Below are 24691 nucleotides of genomic sequence, written 5' to 3'. Positions count from 1 at the left end.
AAACATATATAGAGAAGAATATAATGAAGCCGCATGATCATTCAGCCCCCAACAATTACTAATATGTTGCCATATCTGCCTCATCTATTTTTTTCTTTGGTGAGGTAAAATGTAGAATTTTTAAAATAGGATACTAAGACAGAAGATAGAAAGAGTCATAATAAAACAATTTTCAGGAGAAAAATAACAGAAGAGAGAGCAGGAACAATATTATGGATTTAGATGGTTATCTACCAAGGTAAAATACGAGTAATAAACAGCTAAAATAGAAATTTTAGGTTTTTAAAAAAACATTTCATTTTAGTACTTACGAGGAAGTTCTACACCAAAATGTCAACAGAAAAGCTATGAAAAAAATGTACGGTAGACATTTCCATTCATTTATAAACAACTTGAGATACTATAGTAAATTATGAAGGGGTTTCACAAAAATGATAAATTTACGGAAGTATGAAGAATCAAAAATAAAGTTTGATAATGCTCTATTACTGAAAATAAACTGAAATCAAACCTTCATTTCCAAGCAGTTTCCATAAGTACTTGGGAATTTTTTAAAGCCTAAAAACTTAGCTTATTAATTATCTAAATGAGTGTGTTTTCTCTCGAATATGTATTGTAAGCATCTAACTACCTGAACTGAGTAATCTGATAAACGAGTATAGATCATTAGGATGAGAATGACAAGGTCATAAAGCTAATTAATGGGAAACTACCATTAGAAGTCATTTCTCATGTCTTTAAGCCTAAAGCACTCTCCATTATACCGATACTTCTGCCAAATAGGTTTACTGAAATGACATAACCAATGTAAGTCTATCAAAAGTGAACAACAGAACTCGGAGGGGCGGGGTGAGTGCAAGCGCAGATTATTTATATTTCCAATTATGCTTCCCAAGTCCCCTCCTATCACATATTTTAAGAAACACTCTTTTTTAGAGTGTTGTAGCTTAAAATAGAAAGTTGTAGACCAGAGAAACCCTGGTTCTTTTCGTTGCTCTGCCACTAACTAGCAGCGGCCTTAGACAAGTTCAGCTTTTCTATTTCAACTTCACTACACCTCGGTTTCTCATCTGTCAAACAGGAATACAAACGATACTGTTAACTAACATTACTAGCCCCTGGCTATCGGCCACGTCCTGTGTTCAACAGCACGGCTGGCGTTTCTGGCAACAACTGCAGGAGGTGGGTACTGACTGCGTTTTACAAAGGAGGAAACTGAGGCACGGTGCAAAGTAAGATATTCAAGAGCACCTAACAATCGGCAGCATCCGCATCTGAACGCAGGCAGCGTCGCTTCAGAGAAGGCTGTGCATCCACCCACGCTCGCCCTCTCCTCCGCCCTCACCCTACAGCCGGCTTCCAGGGCGGCGCGGTGCGCCGAGCCTCCTCCACGGTGACTTCCTGCTCGGCCCGGCCTCGTCCTTCCTCGGGGGACCATCAGAGAGGGCGCGAGGGCGGGCGAACAGGGAGAAGCCGGCTGGCCACACCAGCCCTTCCTACTGCAGAACCACCTCTCTCCCCCCGTGAAACGCCTCACCACCAAGTCTATCTTCGCGGGTCCGAACAGCCCAGTGCCCCGCGCCCGGCCGCCCCCAGGGCCGCCCCTGGCGGGCTCTCACACGGCCCCGCGGGCTGGGCGGCCTCGGGAGCCCAGGGGCTGGGCGCCGGCTCTGAAGCGGGCGCCGGGAGTTCGCGCCGCGCCTCAAGACCCGAGCCCGCCCGCCCCATGAGCGCCCGGCCCCCCGAGGCGTGGCCGCGATCGGGCCCCGAACTTGAGCACGGGCCCGCGCGGCCGCCCGAGCGCAGGTGACGGCCGGAACCCGGCCCCTCGGTCTGGTTCGGCAGGGAGGCCCGGGGCGCGCACGGAGGATGCCCGCCCGCCCGCCTCGCGCCCCGGCCCACCGCCCCGACCGCCCCCAGGGCGAGGCGGCCGACCCCCGCGGCTCCCCGGCTCGGGCTTGAGGGGCGAGGCCGGGGGAGGGCGCGCCGGCCGGGGGCCGGGACCCCGGCGCCGCCTCGGGCCTGCTCCGCCCGCTCGGGCCGCCATGAGGCGAGGGCGCGGAGGCGCCGCGGCCGCGTCGCTCGCAGCTCCTTACCGCTTCACCACGCCGGTCTTGATCTTGATCTGCCTCACACGAGGATCCGCCATGGTCCCTCGAGCGCAGCGGCAAGGAGGGGCGGAGAGCCGGGGAGACCGCGGAGGGAGACGGCGCGGCGCCGGGTGTGTCGACGTAGCCGCCGCGACCCCGCGCATGCGCACAGCCCGGCGGTCCCTGGCTCCCCTGCCACACCTCGGGGGCGGGGCTGGGGTCGCGGCCCCGGGCAAGTGGCTACTCGTCCTCGGAGTCCCGAACCTTCACCTAGTTTCCCCCTCGCGGCATCTCCGCCTGCCCCCTTTTAGTTTGGACACAAGTTACACTTCCCGGTCTCCACAGCCTGGGCGTTTGGGAAACTTGACCTTCTCCCCCATAGATTGGCTTGGACGCGACGTTGCTTTGCGAGATTATCCACTTAATGGACACAGTGACCTAAAAATTGTATTAAGGATATTTTCTGTGCCATCTGGTGTCAAACTGGGCAAAGTAATCTATGTTTAAAGAAAGAAACTACCACCATGCATGCACGCAAGAAAACCCTTACCCTCTTCCTCAGACCCCTGCAAAAATTGTAGATAACATACCTCACAAAGGAAATGACTATAGGGCTTATTCAAATAATCATCACCTCTAGTGTATCTTAAATATTCAACTTATAAGAATGTGTGTGGCACACAAAAGCCTGGGCTTCGTAGTCAGACAAACCGACTGGCATTGGGGGTTCCACCCTTTAATAGCGAGATGAACCTGGGCACACATGCTGCTCAACCTCGCTGCTGAGCCGGTTGCCTTGTATGCAAAATGGAAGCAATAATGCCCACTCTACAGAGTAGATAGGACGATTAAAGCTCAATGCTTGACCCACAGTAGGTACTCAGCAACTTTTGACTATTGTTTTATATTTTCGAAAAACATGTCTGTCGCATAAAATGGGGCGCACCTCCTATGAGCTCTGGCACCCTCTTCCTGAGGGAGTCTCGCAAGGAACTCAGGGCAGAGCCTCCTTTGTTTTTTTATTTCTTGCTGTCATCCTTCAAGGACACCTACCTGGCTATCTTTACCCTTCCCTATACTTGATTTACTCATTCTGGCTTTCATGGCTGGCTCTGGAATGCCCTTCTACACCGCCAGTTCAAGACCCTTAGTGTAAATCCAGGATCAAAACCCACCTCCTGTAGAAAATCTACCATGACTGACCCCTGCCAGTTCAGTGCTCCCTGGATACTTTGGAATCACCCAATATTAGTTTTTATTTTTGGTATTGTTGGGGAAGAGGGAGAATCCCCCTCCGCCCTTTCCCTTAAGGTTCTTATGGCTGGCCAAATAATTAAAAGACAGGTTAGCAGGAGAAAATAATACCAAGTTTAATAACATGTATACATGGGAGAAACCAGGGAAACTGAGTTTCTCAACAGAATGACAGAGATTCTCATCTTAAATATTATCTTCAGCTAAAGACAAAGGAGGATGTTGTGGGTGGGGAGTTTGGGATTTCAGAGGGGAAGAAGACAATTCACATGGAGAGGGAAATGTAAATGTTTGCCAGACAATTCTTTGCAGGGCCACCTATAGAAAATGTGGCCGGAGAGATAGGAATTACAGTAATCAAGAGTATGTAGATTTAAGTCTTCTTCTTCCGTACTGATAAGAGTTTCTACAGATAAGGCCATCCCCCCCTCTTCCCAGTACGCAGAGGGACATACCTTTACAAATGTAAAGATTTGGTAAACAGAACTTTGAAAAGAATGGGCTTAGTGAGGACCCTGCCAGTCTGTCCATACCCAGAATTAAATTCCTTTAGGCAGTTAGTGGGGGAGGTCAAATGTCCATCAGAGAAAATAATCAAGGTAAAGAGACACATTTCAGGGTGGCCAATTTTTGATCTCCCACAGTATATTTCTTTTAAAAATGATTGTTTGAGTCCTTCACAGGCTTATGCTCACTCTTCAAGTTGGATTATAAACATTTTTAGAGGCAAGAATTTCATCTTCCATAAATTTTCCTCCCCTAACTTCCACCTGTGTTCTGTACACAGTGGGTGCTAAATTCAATAAATATTGTCATCTGACTGGCTGGCACACTGAAACACAATTTGAATGACATAGCAAAACAATGAAATACTGGAGGGGGAGTAAAAACAAAACAAAATAAAACAAAACCCAGAAGACTCACCACAGCAAAATACTACAATTAGATATTCAGTAGATCATTAATATAAAGTTACTGGGCAGCCCCATAAATGATAGATAGCAGCCAAACCCACAAACCGAAAGATTGTGCAGCAAGAGCTCTTGCTACTGTCATGGATCTTCCTTCAGTCAGGCAACAAAAGCCATGTGACTTCATATTTTCCTTTTTGCTTTGGTTTCCAGAACGTCAGAGCTCCGTTTTGTGCTGATTTGCAGCAGTTTCCCTCAGCCTAGGTTTTCTGATGTAAACATCTACTCTGTTCCCCCAACCCCCAACGCTGCCTCCACCCTTTTGCCCTTTTTCTCTTTGTTTTAATGATTTCGTATCCCTGACTTCGCTGTAAACCAGAAATAAATAAATGTAATACACCAGCCAAAAGACCTCTGGGGCTGCTGCCCAGCCCAGGCCCTCAAGGGCAGTGCGCGTTTGTCTGTGTCTGAGTATATGATATTGCACATTGAGGTTATGGGTTCAGATCGTGGAGTTTGGCCCCACCCCCAAGAAGAGGGGATCAGGTGGAATTGTCCCCAGTGTCAGGAGTTTACAGCACTAGTGACTAGGAGCCTGAACTCTGGGCCAGAGTCTAGGGTCAAATCCAAGCCCTGCTTCTTACTAACTGTGAACTTGGACAAGTTACCAACCTCTCTATGCCCCAATTTCTTCTGTAAAATGTGGGTAATAATAATAATACCTGCCTCCTAAGGTTGTTATAAAGCTTAAATGAGTTAATATTTGTAAAGAGCTTAGGACAGCACTGGTACTTATTAAGCTCCGTTTAAACTGTTCATTAAAATAAATAAGTCATCTGGGAAAGGAGTCCTAAGTAAGAAACTAAGAACACAGTAGGATGCACATTCATATGAATATAGAAATGTACGTGTTACCATTAATGAGGTCATACTGAATCCATGTTTGCCTGTAAACTCCATATAAGAAGGACTCATGTTAGACTTATTCACCACTATATCCCAGCATGTAGCAATGCCTGGCACATAGTAGGTACTCAATAAATATTTCTTGAATGAATAAAAGCTGCTTTAAAACTCTTTTTTTCCATTTAACAATATGTCAAGGAGCCTTCCCATTCCAGCAAGAGGGCTACTAAGATCATCTGAAACATCCTCTCCCTCACACACACGCCATCCTTCTCTGGGCCTTGCTTCTTTGGGTCTGGACTTTGAGGAGGTAGACGGACAGGAGGTCATTTCCTGTTAGTATAGGAGAGTACTAACCATCCGAGGCCTGCAGGATCTGGGCAGGGAGATGCCCTCGGGCATTTGAAATAGAAACTATGTAAGGCGCATTTCTCACTGTTTGGCACCCTTTTGTTCTGTTATCCCTAAACCTTAATTCAGTTCTGTTTAAATATTCCAACCTGGGCCTCAGGTGAACTATGAGAATGACTCTGTAGGGGACTCTATAAGGGATAAGTTTATCAACATTTAAAATTGAGGATTGAAGAGATCTGAGAGATCTCCAGGACTGGGTGAATCTGGCAGAACAAGAAGAAAGTCCAGCCATCTCCTCTGTGAGAGGCAACTCTTCCATTGCTAGTCTCAGAGGGTTGAGGTAGTATTTTATTAAAGAATACTGCAGATTCCCCTACAAATACAAGTGGTTTTCCCCACACACTTACAGGGCTATGAACTCAGTCTCACCATCCCTTCACGCTATTCCCTCCAGTTGACTCCAAGCCCCTCAAGCTTAGAGACCGCATTACAGTAATCTCAGTCTCCCCAGCACCAAGCTTAATGCCTAGTGCCTCACAGATGCACAGTAAGCATTTGCTGAGTTAAATAAAAGTCAAATGTGGGACTGAGATTTCTAATTTTGATGAAAACAAGAGACTGGTCATGTTTTTTACTCTCCTGGAACTCTGAGACAACCTGCATGCAATGAGACTTGTACAGGCTATGTGGCCTAATGTGCAGTTGCTCTGATGTACTTCTGTTTAATAAAACCAGATGGCCAACTAGAGCAGACACCCTGGAGAGATTACCTAAATAAAGAAGTATTGTTGATAAAAGTATATTCTTGTGAAACGCCTCTGATAATTACCTCTAGGTGCTTGCAAGACTTGACAGATTTCCTTTATCACTAGGAATTGCACCTCTTCTGAAGAGATCTAGAAGATGCCCTTCCTTCCCTTCCACTTGTACGTCTTTTCAAATTCTCTTGGCCTTCCCTCTTACTGGAGCCACCGCAGTGGCACGCAGCCGCACTAGGGCTTTGACGAGCATCATGTGAGTACAGCCGGACAGTGCCTTGTTTCAGGCCTGGGCCATGTGCCCCACCGAGACAGGAGACAGGCATGGGAAACTGCTCAGTACACAAGTATGCACAAGCCAGTAGTGCAGGGGAACAGGAGCTGGGATCAATGCTTCCCCCTTTCACAGAACTGCAGCAGGCAGTTCTGACACATTTCATAAGGCTCTCCAGATGGCCCATGGAACCAAGCACCAGCCACCTAGCGACGTGAACTCAATAATCCACACTTGCATTGGCTTCTCTTCTTTCCCTGTTTCACCTTTCTGTTTCTCACTCCTGGTCTCCAGAATCACTTTCCAAATAAGTAGAGTAATAATATACCTCACTTGGGAATACTATTCTTACTCATTTATTGGGTGATTCAGAACACTGACAGCTGTGAGTAGGGCACAGAGCAAGAGTGGGCTCTGCATCAGGTCTAGGCTGCAGTGCAAGCTCCCCTGCTATTCAGGCCATATGACTCAGTAGATCCAATGATGCTGAGGTATCTGGTGGATAAGGATGCTGTGTAGAGGCTCTGGTAAATCCCAAGAGGAGAATAGCAGACAGACCATGCCTAGTGTGGTAGAGAAGTACTCACTTTTTGAAAGACAACTCCAGAAACACTCTGGGCCCCAGTAGAGACTTAGAATTGGTAATGTGACACCAAGAAACTATAGGACCAAAGCCACCAATTATCAGAAGAGTATTATCAGATACACTATGAGTGGGTATAATAGTAATCCATTGTGCAAAAATGGTACATTTAGGATTGGGCCAGAGCAGGTCCAGAAGGTACGAGTAAATTACATGAATAAGTGTCCCTGTCTTCTAGGACATCTGGCTCTGTTAGTTACGCTGACACATCTCCCTCAACTCAAACCTATGACCTCTCTGGGGATTCCCCTTGACTAAAGTTTTCTAAGGGGGAAAGAAAAAATTCGGACCTCATCCGCAGATAGGACAGTTCAATATGTCAATGTTAGCTATATATGGACTGCTGCTGCAACATAGCCCACTTAGGGGGTGCCCTAAAGCACACTGGGAAAGGGAAATCCTTCCCCTGCTGCAAGGTTGCAAGCAGGACACTTAGTCAATCACTTTGTGTGGAGGATGAAGTGGCCTGAGGTGTGCATTCCTGGGCAGAGACGAATGGCTTGACTGGCTGGTCAGAGGCCTGAAAGAAACAAAACTGGCAACCACAGAAAAAGAAATACGGGAAAGAGGCCCGGGAGTGCCCACAGAGCTTGTGATTTTGTGTCTCCTCTTAATGCCCGCCAAAGAGCATCGACCACTGTGGAGATAGTCGATAACACAGCCGACAGAATGCTTTGTCTTATGGATGTCAAACAGCTTGTCTACTCTGACACCTCAGTTCTAGTCCGTGAACAGAGTAGCCACTGGAGCAGAGATGGAGGCTGTGGTAGGCAGCCTCTAAGATGGCCACCAAGGATTCCTGCTTCCTGGCACTGCTGCCCTTGTGTAATCCCCTCCCCATGAGTATGGACTATTGACTCAATTCCAACAAATAGAAGATGGCAGAAATGACGGGATGTCACTTCTGATATTAGGTTATTAAAAAGGCTTCCATCTCAGGTGCCCTTTCTTGCCTTTTCTTGGGTCATTCACACTGGGGGTAGCCAGTTGCCATGTCATGAGGCAGCCCTGTGGAGAAGCCCATGTGATGAGGGCCTGAGGCCTGCCAACAACCATGCGAGTGAGCTTAGCAGAGGATCCTCTGAGTTGAGACTTCAGATGAGACTGCGGTCCCAGACTAGAGCTTGACTGCAATCTCTTGAGAGAGCTTGAGCCAGAGGCACCTACCTAAACTGCTCTCAGATTCCTGACCCACAGAAACTGTGAGATAATAAGTGTTTGTTGTTTTAAGCCACTAACTTGTAGGGTAATTTGTTATGCAGCCATAGATAACTATCACAAAGGCTATGCGTAGGCTCCCTTTCATCGAGGCTGACCTAGCTACTGCCACTGCTGAATGGCTAACCTGCCAGCAGTAAAGACCAATACTGAGCCTTTGCTATGACACCATTTCAACAGAAGACTACCTGGTTGGCAGCTTGATTACATAGGACCTCTTGCACCCTGGAGGGTGTAGCATGCCAACCATGAGATTATGCCATTCGGGTCTACCTTCAAGAGAAACTTCTGCAGGGCACATAGTTGACTGTCAGCCTTCAGCTTCCACACGTTTAGATTCACTTCTTCACACCAAGGTCATACTTCTGTCCCAGGCAATTATTGAGCATAGCAGAGGTACTAGAGTCAGATGATTCCTGTCCAATATGGATTCCTTTAACGGGAAACCTTTGCTCAGGAACTCCCTATCCAACTGGTCAAGACTTTATAAGAACTGCACTGCAGTCTGAAACTTTTTCTACCCAATCTTTCCTTCCCTCCCTCCTTCTTTTCACAGGTGTCAGACTTGCATTGCAGTCTGAAGTTTCTCCCTGCTTACTCTTGTTCCCTCCCACCATATCCTTCACAGGTGTTTCCTCCAATAAATTCTTGCATGTCTAATCCTATCTTGGCATCTGGATCTTGCAGGATCTAAACTGACACCAGCAGTGCTCTGTCTTTACCAGAATTGATACCTATTCCAGATAGCAATTTGCTTATTGACATGGTATTACACTTTCAACATTGCCTAACATCAAAGGAAGGGTTGACATTGAGACCACAGAATCAATCCACTGTTCTTACCAGATGCCTCACCACCTAGAAGCAACCAGTTTAATAGAATGATACAGGGGCCAGCCTGGTGGCGCAAGCAATTAAGTGTGCGCGTTCTGTGGCGGTGGCCCGGGGTTCGCTGGTTCAGATCCCGGGCGCACACTGATGCACCGCTTGTGAAGCCATGCTGTGGCGGCGTCCCATATAAAGTAGAGGAAGATGGGCATGGATGTTAGCCCAGGGCCAGTCTTCCTCAGCAAAAAGAGGAGGATTGGCAGATGTTAGCTCAGAACCGATCTTCCTCACACACACACAAAAAAAGAATGATACAGTGACCTGCTAAAGACTCAGCTAAAATGACTAGTTGGGAAGAATACACTGTAGAGTTGGGGCCCCATTCTCTAGGATATGATATATGCACTGAACCAATAGCTGACATACTGTCCCTCAATATGTAGAATACACAGAATGCAACCCAGAAACCAAGGGATGGAAATAGGACAAGCACCTTTCACCATCACATCCAGCAACCCACTTATGGAATTTGTTCTTACTGTCCATGCCACCTGAGGCTCCATTATATTAGAAATCCTGGTTCCTTGGAGAATGCTTCCAATATAGGAAATAGCAAGAATTCCATTAACTTGAAGCTGTGCCTACTAATCTGATTGCTTTGGGTTCCTCATGCGAGTGGATCATCAGATAAAAAAAAAAATGAACTTTCTATACTAGTAGTGGAGATTGATCCTGAATACCATGAGGAGCTAGGGTTTCGACTTCACAGTAGATGTAGGGAAGAGTGTGTCTGGAACTTAGGGCATTCATTAGGGGTGTTGTTTTAAGCCACTAAGTTTGTGGTGATTTGTTACAGCAGCAAAAAGAAACTAATACACCCACTGTGTGCTGATGCCACCTGGTGTGGCTCAGCCTTCTTTTCTCTCCCAAACTGTGTTTCTACTAACCCATGAGGGTCAGCCAGGGCTTCGGTCATTCCACTTCTATGACTGAATGTGACTCTTCTTAGGAATCCTCGGAGGAAGGTTGGGCTGAAGCTCACCAGGTGTGTCTCTATTGGAGTTCACCCAAGAAGATATGACAGAGTCTACTAAAGCTGACCACATGCATATCCTGACTCACAAATTCTTCTCTAAGTATCAAGTACAAATGCTTACACGTGTTTCCCAAAAGACATGTGCAAGAATGTTCAGGGAGGACTATTTATAGTAGCCAGAAACTGGAAACAACATAATTCTGTGACTTGTCTTTTCACTCTCTGAATGGGGTGTTGGATGAACGGAAGTTCTTGATTTTAGATTTAGATTTTAGTAGTCCAGTTACTACATTTTCCCCTTTATGGTGAGTGCTTTTTGTATCCTATTTAAGAAATCTTTGTCTACACATAAGGTCATGAAGATATTATCTTATGTTTTATTATAGAAGATTTATTTTTTACCTTTCATATTTAGATCCCCATTCCACTAGAATTCATATTTGTATATGGTGTGAGGTGGAAGTCAATATTAAGTTTCTTACCATAGGGATTTATCACTGTTTAAATTCTTCCCCATACTATGCTTTTTGCTCTGTTTATAAATTGTTAGTGGCATACACAGTAGACACTATTAACTGGCTCACCCAACTTATTCCTAAAACCCTTCTTCCTTACCTGCTTCCACTGTAGGGCCTACTTTTTCAACCTTCCTTGCAGCTGGAGGTGGCCAGGTACACAATTCTGGGCAATTAAATATAAGTGGAAGTATGTAAGTGGTTGCCGGGAATGCTTTGGATTTCTTCATAAAAAGGACAAATACAAGGAACTGCCCTTTTCCCACTTCTTCCATGAAAGTAGATGGAATAACTGGAGTTAAAACATCCATCTTTCAACCATGAGGGAAAGACAGAAATTTCAGAGACACTAGTCCTGACATCATTGAGCTGCTGAACCAAAACCAGCAGCTGTCTGTCTCTAGTCATCTTATGTGAGAGAAACAAATCCTTATGTATTTAAGCTACTGTTTATGAGATTTCTGTTAGGTGCAGCCCAAAGGATTTCCTAGCTAATACAGAATCCGTTAGAGCTCCATATGTATGTCTCTTTGCTGGGAAGAGGGGGGAAGATATAGCCATTGGATCTTGGGAAGAAAGGTGCCTATGAAAACAAAAATATCTCTAATTGTAGTTTTCATAATGCACTGTGTTCTCATTGTATGCATGCATTAAACATGCAACTTAAATGGCCACATGTCACAGAGTATGTATGTTGGAGGGCTGCATGTTTTAGACAACAGGAGTTCTACGCAGGCATCAAGAGAATATAATCCATTTCTCAGTGACTTACAGCAGGCCAAATTTACAGCTGAACAGGTATCTGATATAACAATTCATTGTTCTGACACATATTGCAATCGTGATGTGCAGTTTTTAATGCATCATGTTACATTAGCTCAACCCATAGTCTAATACTGTGTAACATGAATTTTGCCAAAAAGAGTGACACTACATGACACTGACTTTTAAAAGACACACACTATTTTTTCAGATCACATACCTTTCATCCATGAGTGCCCAATTCAAAAATCAAGCTGGCAGACAAAAGCAGAGTGAACGTGTAGCCTCACAGCAGCGTATTTATCTTGAGTAGTTTTGCACATTTCTACCTGTAGTCAATGATTCCCTTCCATTTTTATGTTGAAATGCATGAGCAACATTAATGGGCCTTTTTTTGTCACCTGAAGTAAGACTTTTATTCAGGGTCAATCAAGACCTTGAAAGGTGTTTTTAAATTACATGCTATGGATAAAATCTTTTTGTGTGTTTATCATGAGCTATCTATGACTGTTCTATTTGAAACTCTCACCAAAATATTTATGATTATTTTAATCATATCTAGGGCTCTTTATTCCTTTCAATAAGATATCTTTCTTGGGTGTGAAATATTTTCAATTGTCATTACATTGTCTTTTTTTGATGTTAATAGGAAATGCAACATAAAAGAGATAAGGATTTTTGGACAACCAATTACTATTTCTAGATATTTAGAATACTCTAAATACTGATTCACAAAGACCCATTCATATAGGTTTTTACATTTAAATTATTTACTTCTTTTTTGAAATTATCTTCCAACAGAGTTTCTTGTCCACTACAGTAAACTACTTAAGGCCTAGAGAATTCTTCTTGGGTTATAAACCTAAAGTGGAAAAAAAAAAATTAGCTATCAACTGTGAAAGCTTACAAGGATTCTGTAGAATAGTCTGCCAAGGGGAAAGAAGTCTTTGTGAAATGGCTTTTCCCCTAATATTTTAAAGTAATAGAAAGATATTACTTCTTAATTGAGGAAAGAAATTTCATTTCAACTTCCACAACTTCCAATTCCAACATTACTACCCTAATATTTAATTATTGTATTGTTATTTCATTATTACTACAATTATTTCTCTTCCCTTATTACCATATTTTTTGCACATATACGTGTGGGTGTGATTGCCGTTTAACCATATAATTGAGATTTTTAAGAATTCTTTTGGTATAGGAGTTATATGCTTCCAAATGATTTGGAAACTTTAGAGCTGAAAGAACTCAACCAATTCTCCTTGGATTTTTAGCCACATAAGAAATCAGGTTAATGGAATTCAATAGTGACCTTGGTTAAATTCAGTACAACAGCTGGTAGTCTATATGACACCAAGTAACTAGTAATTAGTGACTGATTTTTTTCCCACTTTTTACTCAAATGTTTTGGTATTTGTGTTTTGGCATTCAGTAACGCAGTGACACTCCTGAAACAATTAGAAGCAGGGATTCGGGCCTTGGATAAGACATATTCTTACTGTATAACCTTGAGCAATTTACTAGTTCTCTCTGAGACTCAGTTTCCTCAACTGTACAGTGGAGATAAAAGATCTGCCACACGGGGTTGTAGTTGTTGTAAAAATTATATAAGACAATGTATGTAAAGGATTTAGCACAATCTCTGGCACATTATAAGTACTCAGTAAATGGTAATTATTATTATTATCTTTACTCATGTAGGCAAAGAAAAAAATTATCCAGAATTGATGCTCTTTAATAAAATTAAATTGTAGAGCAAGTTTTTTTTTCAGTGAACTAGCAAAGGATTTCAATAGAAACCATTGCTTATCCATATATAAGGGTTATAAGTTGAAATATAAATATTATTGAATTGATCTTCCATTTCAAACAGTAAAAGAAAGGAATCCTCACATGTTAAATTTACCATTAGCAATTTGCAACATTAAAACATCCTTCAAATGAATACTTTTTTTTTTTGGGAGGTGAGGAAGATCAGCCCTGAGCTAACATCCATGCCAATCCTCCTCTTTTTGCTGAGGAAGGTCGGCTCTGAGCTAACATCTATTGCCAATCTTCATCCTTTTTTTTTTTCCCCAAAGCCCCAGTAGATAGTTGCATGTCATAGTTGCACATCTTTCTAGCTGCTGTATGTGGGACGCTGCCTCAGCATGGCCGGACAAGCGGTGCGACGGTGCATGCCTGGGATCCGAACCTGGGGCTGCCAGTAGCAGAGCCCACGCACTTAACCGCTAAGCCACAGGCCCGGCCCCGAAATGAATACATTTAAAATATTTTGTGTAAATTGTGTGTTTCTGCCTATCAGGTTTAATGCTAGTTACATTCCTTTGGAAAAGGCATTAACTTTTCATTTTTCTTCTGAAAGACTTATGGTATGATAAAATGCAATAATGTAAACAAAGATACAATTCTTAACATGTAGTGAGTATTCAATAGATGATAATTATTGTAATTTCCAAATAGGGCAGAGTCTCTGTAAATGAACTTTCATCACTCTGAAGGGCACATTGTATATTTTTAAAATATTTATAACAATATTTAAAATAGTGCTTCTTAATGCAGCCTATATTTTTCTTTTAGTACAGCAAAGAATTTCAGGTAGGAGAATTCCTAAGAGGTAAAGGAAAACAAAGATGAAAATCAATAAAATTACAGAGAAGAGTTTATTAGCATATTCAATTCAAATAACTCAGTTATTTAAAAAATGAGAAATCATCTTTGCCAAATCATTGGAAAATAAACACTTGAAATGCAATATTATTTAACTCATATTAAATAAAAATTAGTGCCTACAAGTAAAGATGGATACATAATTTAAGTTGTTTGCCCTATTACACACGATAGAATTTTGCTTTCTTTCCTTTATAAAAGTTAATTTCCATAAGTAAAAATGAAGAAAAATCAATGTTTTACAAGCACTGCTTTGTAAATGGTTAGTGAAGTTTGGCTGAATATCACACAAATCAAGCAGCTACATATTAACTGTTCTAACAGGAATAAAAAATGGTGTGAGAGAGCATTCAAGACACACTGTCTCTCTCAGACCATAATGTATCTCTCAGGTACAAAATGATAAGAGCAGGCTGTCTGAATACTTTGTGAAATATTCAAAATGAGAAAAGGAAGATTCAGGGTGAAAAACCAAACTACAAGTTGCCAGTGTCTGTTGCAAACTGCTGAAACTGGATGCTCGCTGTGCCTTTTAAACGTTCATTATCCCTATTTGCTTTTGCAACCAATTGGAAACGGATATATGGCTACAAAGACAAAGAAGAATGAACAACACAGATGACTGTAACATAAAGGTAGGAGCTAAAAGAGAATGGTGAGCAGGAGTGAATTAAGAAAAGGAAAGAAAGAAGGGTGGAATTCAGTTTGGGGTTAAATAGGTCAAAATACTGTGATCGAGGTTGGAAAACTGGGGCAATTAGGCATGGTAATGCCCTGAATTCTTTCAAATTTTTTGTATTTGGGAAATGAGAAAGGGAGCATGGGTTTCCTGTTTTTGTTAGAATATTGTTTCAGTTGTTTAACAAATAAAATAACAGTGGCATAAATAAAATAAATGGTAGGTTTGTTCTGTTCCATGTGCTTCTGGAAGCCTAGATACCTTCTAAGTTGCTATTCTACCATTCTCCAGGATGTTGCCCTTTCCTGCATGGTCAGAGGTGGCTCCCATTCCAGCCTCACATTCCATGTGCTTTTAAAGGCGTGTACTGGAAGATGCCTGAAACGCTTCTGCTCACATCCCATTGGCTGGAGCTTAGTTACATGGCCACAGCTAACCACAAGAGAGGAGGAAAAATGTAGTTTCCAATTGGGCTGCTGTGTGCCCCACTAAAAGTTAGGAGTTCTATTACTAAAAAGAAGAGTGAAGAATGGATATTCGGGAACAATTAGAAGTCTCTGTCACAGGCCTGCTTTGGAATAGAAAACATCACTGATTCCAGTTGCTTCAGTGTGTGCTTGGGAGTAGGTAGGGGCAATTTACATGCCTTGTAATCGCAGGCCTTTGCCAATTTCCACACTGCCGACTATTACAGCTTTATAGTAAGTCTTGAAATCAGATTGTATGAGTCCTTTGTTGTTCTTTTTCAAAATTGTTTTGGCCTTTCTAATTCATTGGTCTTTATACATAAATTTTAGAATCAGCTTGTTATCTACAAAAATTCCTGCTGGGAATTTGATTGGGATTGCATAAAATCTATAGATCAATTTGGGGAGAACTGACAAGTTAACAGTATTGAGTCCTACAACTTATGGACACAGTTTATATCTCCATTTATTTAGATCTCTTTGACTTCTTTCATCTGTATTTTATAGTTTTTAGTATTCAGATCCTGCACATATTTTGTAGGATTTATAGCTAAGTATTTCCTTTTTTGTGTTGCACTATCATAAGTTGTTAAATTTTTAATTGTTCATTGCCCATATATTGGTCTTGTATCCTGTGATCATGCTAAACTCATTTATTAGTTCTAGGAGGGTTTTTTGTAGATTCTATGAAATTTTGTACAATCATGTCAGTTGCAAATAGAGACAGTTTATTTCTTCCTTCTACATCCTGCCCTTGTTTTTTATATTAGCATGCACTTTTTGTTTAACCATTAAGCAAGAGGTAGTTATTTTGCAGAGGTTGTTTATCAGGTTAAGGAAATTCCTTCCTATTCCTAGTTTTCTGAGAGTTTTGATCATAAATGGATGTTGAATTTTGTCAAATTCTTTGTTTGCATCTATTGAGATGATCATGTGGATTTTTTTACTTTAGTCTATTAATAGGATGAATTATACCAATTGATTTTCAACTTACTGAATCAGCCTTGTACTCTGGAATGACCATCACTTGGTCATGATGTATTATTCTTTTTATATATTCCTAGATTTTATTTTCTAAGGTGTTGTTGAGGGTTATTGGTCTGTAGCTTTCTTTTCTTGTATTGCGTTTTCCTGCTTTTGGTAATGGGGTAATTCTGGCCTCATAAAATAGCTATTGGCTCTTCTTCTCTCTTCTAGAAAAAATTAAGTAGAAATGGAATTAAAATTAAGTAGAAATTTTCCTACTTAAATGTTTGATAGACTTTGTCAGTGAAACCATCTGGGACTAGAATTTTTTTTGTTGGAAGATTTTTAACTGCAAATTCAATTTCTTTACTAGATATAGAACTATTCATGTTATCTATTTCTTCTTGCATTTTGGTAGTTTGTGTCTTTCAAGGAATTTGTCCATTTTACCTAAGTTGTTGAATTATGGATATAGTATTATTTGTGGAATCCCCTTATTATCCCTTTTAAGACTATAGGGTCTGTAGTGATGTCCATCCTTTTCTTCCTGATATTGGCAATTTGTGTCCTCTCTCTCTCTCTTTTTTTTTATTGAGGTAAAATACAAATAATATAAAATTAATCATTAATCATTTTAAAGTGTAAAATTCAGTGGCATTTAGTACACTCACAACATTGTACAACCATCAACTCTGTCTAGTTCTAAGACATTTTCCTCACACCAGAAGGAAACACTGTACTCATTAGACCTCCAGCAACCACTTATCTACTTTCTGTCTCTATGGATTTACCTACTCTAGATGCTTCATGTAAATGGAATCACACAATCTGTGACCTTTTGTCTGGCTTCTTTCTCTTAGCATAATGTTTCAAGGTTCATCCATGTTGTAGCATGTATCAGTATTTCATTCCTTTCCATGGCTGAAGAATATTCGATTATATAGATGTAACACATCTATTTATCCATTTATCAGTTGATGGACTTTTGGGTTGTTTCCCTCTTTTGACTATTGTGAATAGTGCAGCTATGAATATTCATGTACAAGTATTTGTTTAAGTATCTGTTTTCAATGTCATTTTTCTTTTTATTCTTGACCAGTCTGGCTATAAGTTCATCAATTTTATTGACCTTTTGAAAGAGCTAGCTTTTGGTTTCATTGATCTTTCTCTACTGTTTTCTCTATTTTCAATTTCCTTGAGTTCTGCTCTTATCTTTATTTATTGGCCTTGAATCCTGTGACTTTGCTAAACTCATTTATTAGTTCTGAAAGCTTTTCTTCTGCTTGCTTTGTGTTTAATTTACTCTTCCTTTACTGGTTTTCTAAGGGGGAAGCTTAGATTACTGTTTTGAAACCTTTCATTTTTTCTAATATGAGCATTTAATGTTAAAAATTTCCTTCTAAGTACTGATTTAGGTGCATCCCACAAATTTTGATATGCTGCATTTTTATTTTCACTTGGTTCAAAATATTTTCTAATTTCCTTCGAGACTTGCTTTTTGACCCATGGGTTACTTAACACACATAGAAGTGTGTTATTTGGAGATTTTCAAGATATTTTTCTGTAATTGATTTCTAATTTAATTCTGTTATGAAAGAGAACACATGTAGTATAATTTCAATTATTTTAAATGTATTAAGGTCTATTTTATGGCCCAGAATATGGTTTTTCTTGGTGAAAGTTCCATGTGCACTTGCAAAGAATGTGTATTCTGCTATTGATGGATGGTGTGTTCTATAAACATCAGTTAGATCCAATGACTTGATGGTATTGGTCAATTTTTTATATCCTTGCTGAATTTCTATTAGTTCTATCTATTGCAAAGAGCGGAGTGTTGAAGTCTCATACCATAATTGTAGATATGTCTCCTTCTCCTTTTAGTTCTGTCAACTCTTTTTCCTTTGTGTATTTTGAAGCTCTGTTGTTAGGTGCATTCACATTTAGTGTTGTTATGTCTTCTTGGTGAATCAGCTCTTTTACCAACCTGTAATGCTTCCCTTTATCCTTGGTAATTTTCTATGCTCTGAAGTCTACTTTGTCTTATTTTAGTGCAGTCACTCCCTGTTTCTTTTGATGAGTGTTTATATGGTATATCTTTCTCCATCCTTTTACTTTAACCTAGTTACGTAATTATATTTGAAGTGAATTTCTTGTAGACAGCATGTATTTTGTTCTTGTTTGTTTGACCAATCTACCTATCTCTGACTTTATTTGGTGTTTTTAGACTGTTTATATTTAATGTAACTATTGATATGGTTAGATTTCAGTTGACAATTTTATTGTTTTCTCTTTTTCCCCTTCATTTTTGCTCCTCCATTCCCCACTTTGCTGTCTTCCTTTGGATTATTTGAATATTCTTGAATATTTCATTTTAATTTGTCTATTGACATTTGGGCTGTATCTCTTTGTGTGTGTGTATGTGTATGTATTTGCTTTAGGATTATAATATACACACCTAACCATTTACAGTCTACTCAGAGCTGGTATTTTACCACTTTAAGTAAAATGGAGATGCCTTACAACCATATAGGTCCTTTTATCTTCCCACTTTTATGTTACAACAGTCATATGAGTTACATTGTCATTCATAGAAAATGATGTCTAGGAGTCTGGTGTCATGGGATGTAATTTACACTTAAAAAAGAGGATAATTTAGAGGGCTGTGTGAATGAGGTAAGACAAAGATTAGAATGGAAGTTTTACTGGTGGTAATGTTAAGACTATAGCAAGGGATTAGGAGTTAAATGCTTTCGATACACAATGCCATTTGATTCAAATAACTTTGGTGTGGTGTTTGGGAAAGAGAAGTGTGTGGGTAGTGGGGAAATTTGTGCGTCTTATAATCATAGTCCTCAAAAAGGCTTAAGACTATCTGGCTGTGTTTATATGTTATTAATGTTGGAATACTTCCTAGAGGAAGAAGTTGCAGTGGACAATTTCTCTGAAAACGGTGATGCTTGGCTTAGCACAGAAGTTCAAAAACAGACAATTATTTCCATAAACCCTGCCTTGAGCTACATCTGTGTAACCTAGACTTGTGAAGGAGGTAGTTTCAAGATTTCAGGGAAAATGAAGGAAATTTATGCCATAAGCAGGTGATCAGCTGGTAGGGTTGTACTGCTTAAGAAGATGTTCTTTTTGAACTGGGACATACTAAATAGATCTAAAGCATGTACATTCCTCCACAATATTCAACAAATTTAAGCCTGAATAATTACACAAAGCCACAATTTTTTAATTCAGATTTTGGTTTAAGCCTCAGGACTAGCTTGTTTCTTGGACATACCAGCTAAATGGTTTCTTCTCTTAAGATAACTTTGGCTACAAACAGTTCCAAACATGTCCCTGAGTTGTTCTTTCTTTGCTCTCCAGGCAGCCTGAGAACCCTCCCAGAAATAAACAATTGTTAAGCCATGCTCTCTGCCCCTAGAATATTCTTTCAAGCCTCTCCTCAAGCCAAAATAACCTTGTGACATCTCAGCTCTAAGAAAGTCCTAAAGTAAGCACTCAATACTACGGAAACAATCATTTGACATCATTCCAGTAAATCCATCTTTGGGCTAGGCAGCTTGTTTTACTGTAAAGGTGTTATTTTGGGATTTATTGGCTTCCAGAAGTAAGAAAAAAATATAGGAGCACTTTGAGCAACCGCTGAGTTATGGAGAAGGGGGGAAATATCAAATAACTACAAAATGTGCCACTCTATTATTCATTTATTTCTTCTAGTTTTCTTTCTATTTTGAAAAATTGTTTGATGTGAACTCATCTTGTTTTTGTTTTTTTTGCAAATCATATACAGATTCTTAGACATGAGTAAATATCTTCTTGCCAATTTCAATAAAAGAAAGAGAAGAAAAATTGCAGCTCATATACACATCTGTATCATTCAAAGTACAGCCAAGAGACAGAAACCATACCAGTTATTAGAAGAGAGAAAATATAATTGTTATCTAGGTATAAAGTTGTTAACTAAGTAAATGAAAGGTCAAAAAAAAAGGTGTCACAGAGGTAGCAACCGCAACAAGCATTTACCACCCTAAAACTGGGGAACAAAGGAAAGAAATTGGAATTATTAAAATTTAAGCACTCAAAGGAGGATGCTAACCTCTGAAAAGAGGGCATCAGCCAGCTTACACAGCTATCTCTGAGAGGGCCAAATTAACCTGTCCTGCAATTTTGAGAACAACTCCAAACTGAATTAAGCTGCTGCTACAGGAAGGATCTGAAGCTATCGGGATAAAGAAGTGATGCTAGTGTGATGCTCGCAGAAACAGGAAACATTCAGGAAGCACAGTAAGGTGCAAGTCCCTTCTTCCTCCATTAGCATTACAGTCTCCCTGATGAAGTAGAAATGTAGTTTTTAGAATTCTAGACCCAACATCACAGTGCAGAATATAGAAGGCTGGGTTTGGATGTGAGAGATAAACACATAATAACTGGGAGAACATTTCAACTACTTATTCAGACTTCACTTAAATCAAGCAAGATGAAGATATCATATAGAAAAGCTGACTGGCTGCCAGTGAGGGACTCCCAAGGCATTACCTTGGAAGAGTCACCTTGGTCCAGGATTTGGTCCTCAGCTTTATAGATCCAGAAACTCAACTTTGTCAGAGCACCAAGAACTGACAGAGCTCAGAGGGATGGGGCCAGAGGATCTAACTTATAAGGGACCTATGAATAAACTCAAAGGCCAAGCTATTAATTTGTAGTGAGAAATGCTACTGCCTGGATGGTTAAACTGGTGCGCACGTCCTTTCACCTGCAGGAAAATAGGACTGTCAGAAGGCAGCTGATGGTCACGGAGTGAGAGTGGGAGAGTTAGTTGGATGCGCTCCAGGGCTCTGCAATTGTCTGACGCCGCTACAGAGACATAGTGGGCAAACTGACCAGACATCACATCAGCCAGTTAGTATCCTCACCATTTGTATAGAGCTAGATCGAGCCCCCCAAAGCTTACTCTTTCTCTCATCTTTTCCTGGCTCCTAGCAGAGTCCAGCCTTCTGTTAGTATCTTTTCTTCAGATAATTAATACACATAGTTAGTTATGGTTTTATTTGTCCTTGATGGATGTTCTTGGACAAGTTATTAAATCTTTCTGCGTCTTTCCTCTTCTCTAGATTAGGAACAATAATCCTGATGTCATGGGGATATTGCATGGATTAAAAGCAATAGTCCACATAAGTACTCGTAGGACAGTGCCTAACACACAGGAAGCTGCCAAAACGTACAAGTTCTGTCCCTACCTTTCATCCTGCTTTGATTATATTAAGACATTCTGCCCTTCTGACACATTTTTCCCTTTAAAAAGATGAGTTAAATGGCTACATAGCGTTCCATTGAAAGGATGTATCATTTTATTTAACCAGTAGTTATTGTTGGGCAGTAAGATTGTTTCTAATTTTGTGTTATTAAACATGACGTTTTATTTCTGGTATCATGCCAGGCTAAGCTGTCAGATAGACACTCCCAATAAAAACAAATTAACCATGCTAAGAACATATTCAAAAGCATCAAAGAGCTGGCAAGGAAATAAAGAATACCCAGGCCAAAGACTACTTGAAGGCAGAACCCAGAAGATCAAATACAAACCAACAAACAAAATCTTAAAAAGCAGCCAGGGATAAAAGGTAGTTTATTCTGAAAAGAGAATATTTGTTTATTCTGTTTATTCCAACTGATAGATTAAGAGCTATGCTCCCTAAGGCAGCAGTGGAAGCAAGAAGCCAGTGGAATGACCTTTTCAATGTGCCGAACTACATTCGCTGGTGTTTCCTGGAGTGCGGGCCGGCTGCTGGCAAACTCTCTCTGTGTTTTTATCTGAAAACACCTTTATTTTTCCTTCATTCTTGAAAGATATTTTCACTGAGTATAGAATTCTAAATTGATAGTGTTTTATCTTCTTGGCACATCAATATTGAAACACACACACACACACCTACAAATATATATTTATGCCGGAAAGAATGTAAGCGCAGATGGAAGGTCTGAAATGAAAACAAATGAAGAATTAAAAAGTGGTAATTGTGTGAATAAATCAAAACGAAAATTGACTATAAAACAACAATACATGTACCAATCTTTGTAATTAACATATTTACTTTCCCATTGCAAAATACAGGATCTTAGAACACTTTAACTCCATGTTTCCCCCGCATCACTTCTATGCAATTGTTTTAAATTGTTTCCATTTTAAAATTGAGTACATGACAATAATTTTAAATTAAAGTACATGACAACAATTTCATAGAAGTCATGAGGGGGCTAAATGGAATTAAAGCATTCTAAGATCTTGCATTTTGCAGTAAGAAAGTAAACAGCCTGAATGTTCATCAACTGATGAATAGATAAACATTCATCATAAAACATACATTGATAAAATGTAGTATATCCACACAATGGAATATTATTCAACAATAAAAAGAAATGAAGAATGAAGTACTGATACATGTTACAACATTGATGAGCCTTGAAAACAGCATGCTAAGCGAAAGAAGTCAGTCACAAAAGGCCACATATTGTATAATTCTGTCTGTATGAAATGTCCAGAACAGAAACTCCATAGAGACAGGAAGCAGATTGGTAGTTGTCAGGGGCTGGAGGTAATGGGGAGTGACTGCTAACAGATACAGGGTTACTCTTTGGGGTGATAAACACGTTCTAAAAATTATATAGTGGTAATGATTGCATAACTCTGTAAATATACTAAATACCATTGAATTGTACACTTTAAATGGGTGAATTTTATGAAATGTGAATTATATCTTAATAAACTGTAATTAGAAAAAAACACAATAAGATACCATTGGGAAAGGCAGTCTCATGTGCACAGTCTTTCAACCGACTTTGGGCACATAAGACTGGGCCTTGGGCCTGGAACACTCCTTACCGAGAAGTGAAGAGCCCACACAGCCTGTGCCAGGCTGATTGCCTGGTATGGGAATATCTTTCCTTGTTTCAGGCTCATGGTGTGCTTGGTTCTGCTTGAGTACACGCATTAGTGACCTCAGGCATGCCCCAACTTTCAGTATTTCAGACTTCATTGGGGAGGGGTCAGAGTCCTTCTACTGCAGCACAAAAGGGGTGCATGTAGGCCAATTGCCCTGTGTCAGCTGATGGGGGCACCCACTAGCCATGGGTGACCATGGACACTATTGGAGCTGATCTTGCTCTGTCTCTTCTCTACGTGAGTAAAAGTGTTCCATCCAGGGCTTGACTGTGTTGCATTTTCCTTGGTGACTCCGATACCAAAATGCAGTGGGCAGAGTGTTTATATTCCTATTTCTGGTGGCTGGCACTGTGACCATCTTTGCTATCCTCCATGTAGTTGGAGTCCCCCCAGGCACTGGCAACTGGTGCACTGTGTTGTGCTCGACAGATACTATTCTCTACGTTAGACTGATAAAAGTGAAAACGTCTGACAATTTCAAGTATTGATGAGGATGTGGTGCAACTGAAATTCTCATACACCAAGTGTAAATTAGTAAAATCATTTTGGAAAACAGTTTAGCATCATTAGGAAAGTTGAACATATGCTAATTTAGCTGTTCTACTTCTTTGATTATACCCAAGAGAAATTCTTGTACATGTGTAGCAGAAAATGTGAACAAGAGTATTTTTGCAGCCTTGTTCATAATAGCAAAAATAAAATAGATAATCAAATATTCATTTACGTAGAATAGACAATATCATATATCAGTAGAAAGGAATGAACTGGAACCATGCCCAACAGCAATGAAGAATCTTAAAGACATAATGGAGAGCAAAAGAAGCAAATTATAGAAGACTACAAACAGCATGATTGCATTTACATTAAATTCAAAAGCAGACAAAACTAAACATTATATCATGTAGTGATATATTCAAAGGTGGTAAAATTATAAAGGAAAAGCAAATAAATGGTTAGGACAATTGTTACTCGTGGTGGGAGAGAGGCATGCAATTGGGAAAGGGCACATGGGAGCAATGTTTTCCTTATATCCTGGATGGTGGCTATCCAGGTACTCACTTTATTACTGTTCTTTCAAATAAACTCCAATGTTTTGTGCATGCTTTTGTATATAAGGTATATTTCACAATAAAATAGAAAATTTGTTAAGTGAATTTCCTGGTATATAAATCTTTGCACGTGTCTGATTATTTCATTAAGCTAATTTCTTAGAAGTTGAATAACTGGGTCAAGACATGAATATATTCAAGGCTTTTATTATCTGCTGCCTAATTACCATCCAGAAAGATTTCACCTGTTTCCCTTCCCACCAAGAGTGCATCAGAGCTCCTGGCTACACTGCTTGAAACAGTTGTCACCCTTGCTCTGCCCCTGTTACCACCTCCCACTCACTCCTTAACCCACTGTA

At 40.4% G+C, this 24691-nt stretch overlaps 1 protein-coding gene across 1 annotated transcript in view; it reads right to left on the bottom strand.

Moving 5' to 3' along the window:
• Nucleotides 1-2254, bottom strand: part of TBCA (tubulin folding cofactor A) — a 77305-nt gene extending 75051 nt beyond the window's left edge. The window contains exon 1 of the mRNA XM_014797674.2: nt 2097-2254. Within this exon, the coding sequence (XP_014653160.2) occupies nt 2097-2254 (158 nt within the window). The remainder of the gene's footprint in view (nt 1-2096) is intronic.
• Between the last annotated feature and the right edge of the window lie 22437 nt (nt 2255-24691).

This window comes from Ceratotherium simum, chromosome 4, assembly GCF_057802395.1.
Source record: "Ceratotherium simum simum isolate JZ-2026a chromosome 4, ASM5780239v1, whole genome shotgun sequence".
NCBI lineage: Eukaryota > Metazoa > Chordata > Mammalia > Perissodactyla > Rhinocerotidae > Ceratotherium > Ceratotherium simum.
This window is presented reverse-complemented; position numbering and strand designations above follow the sequence as displayed.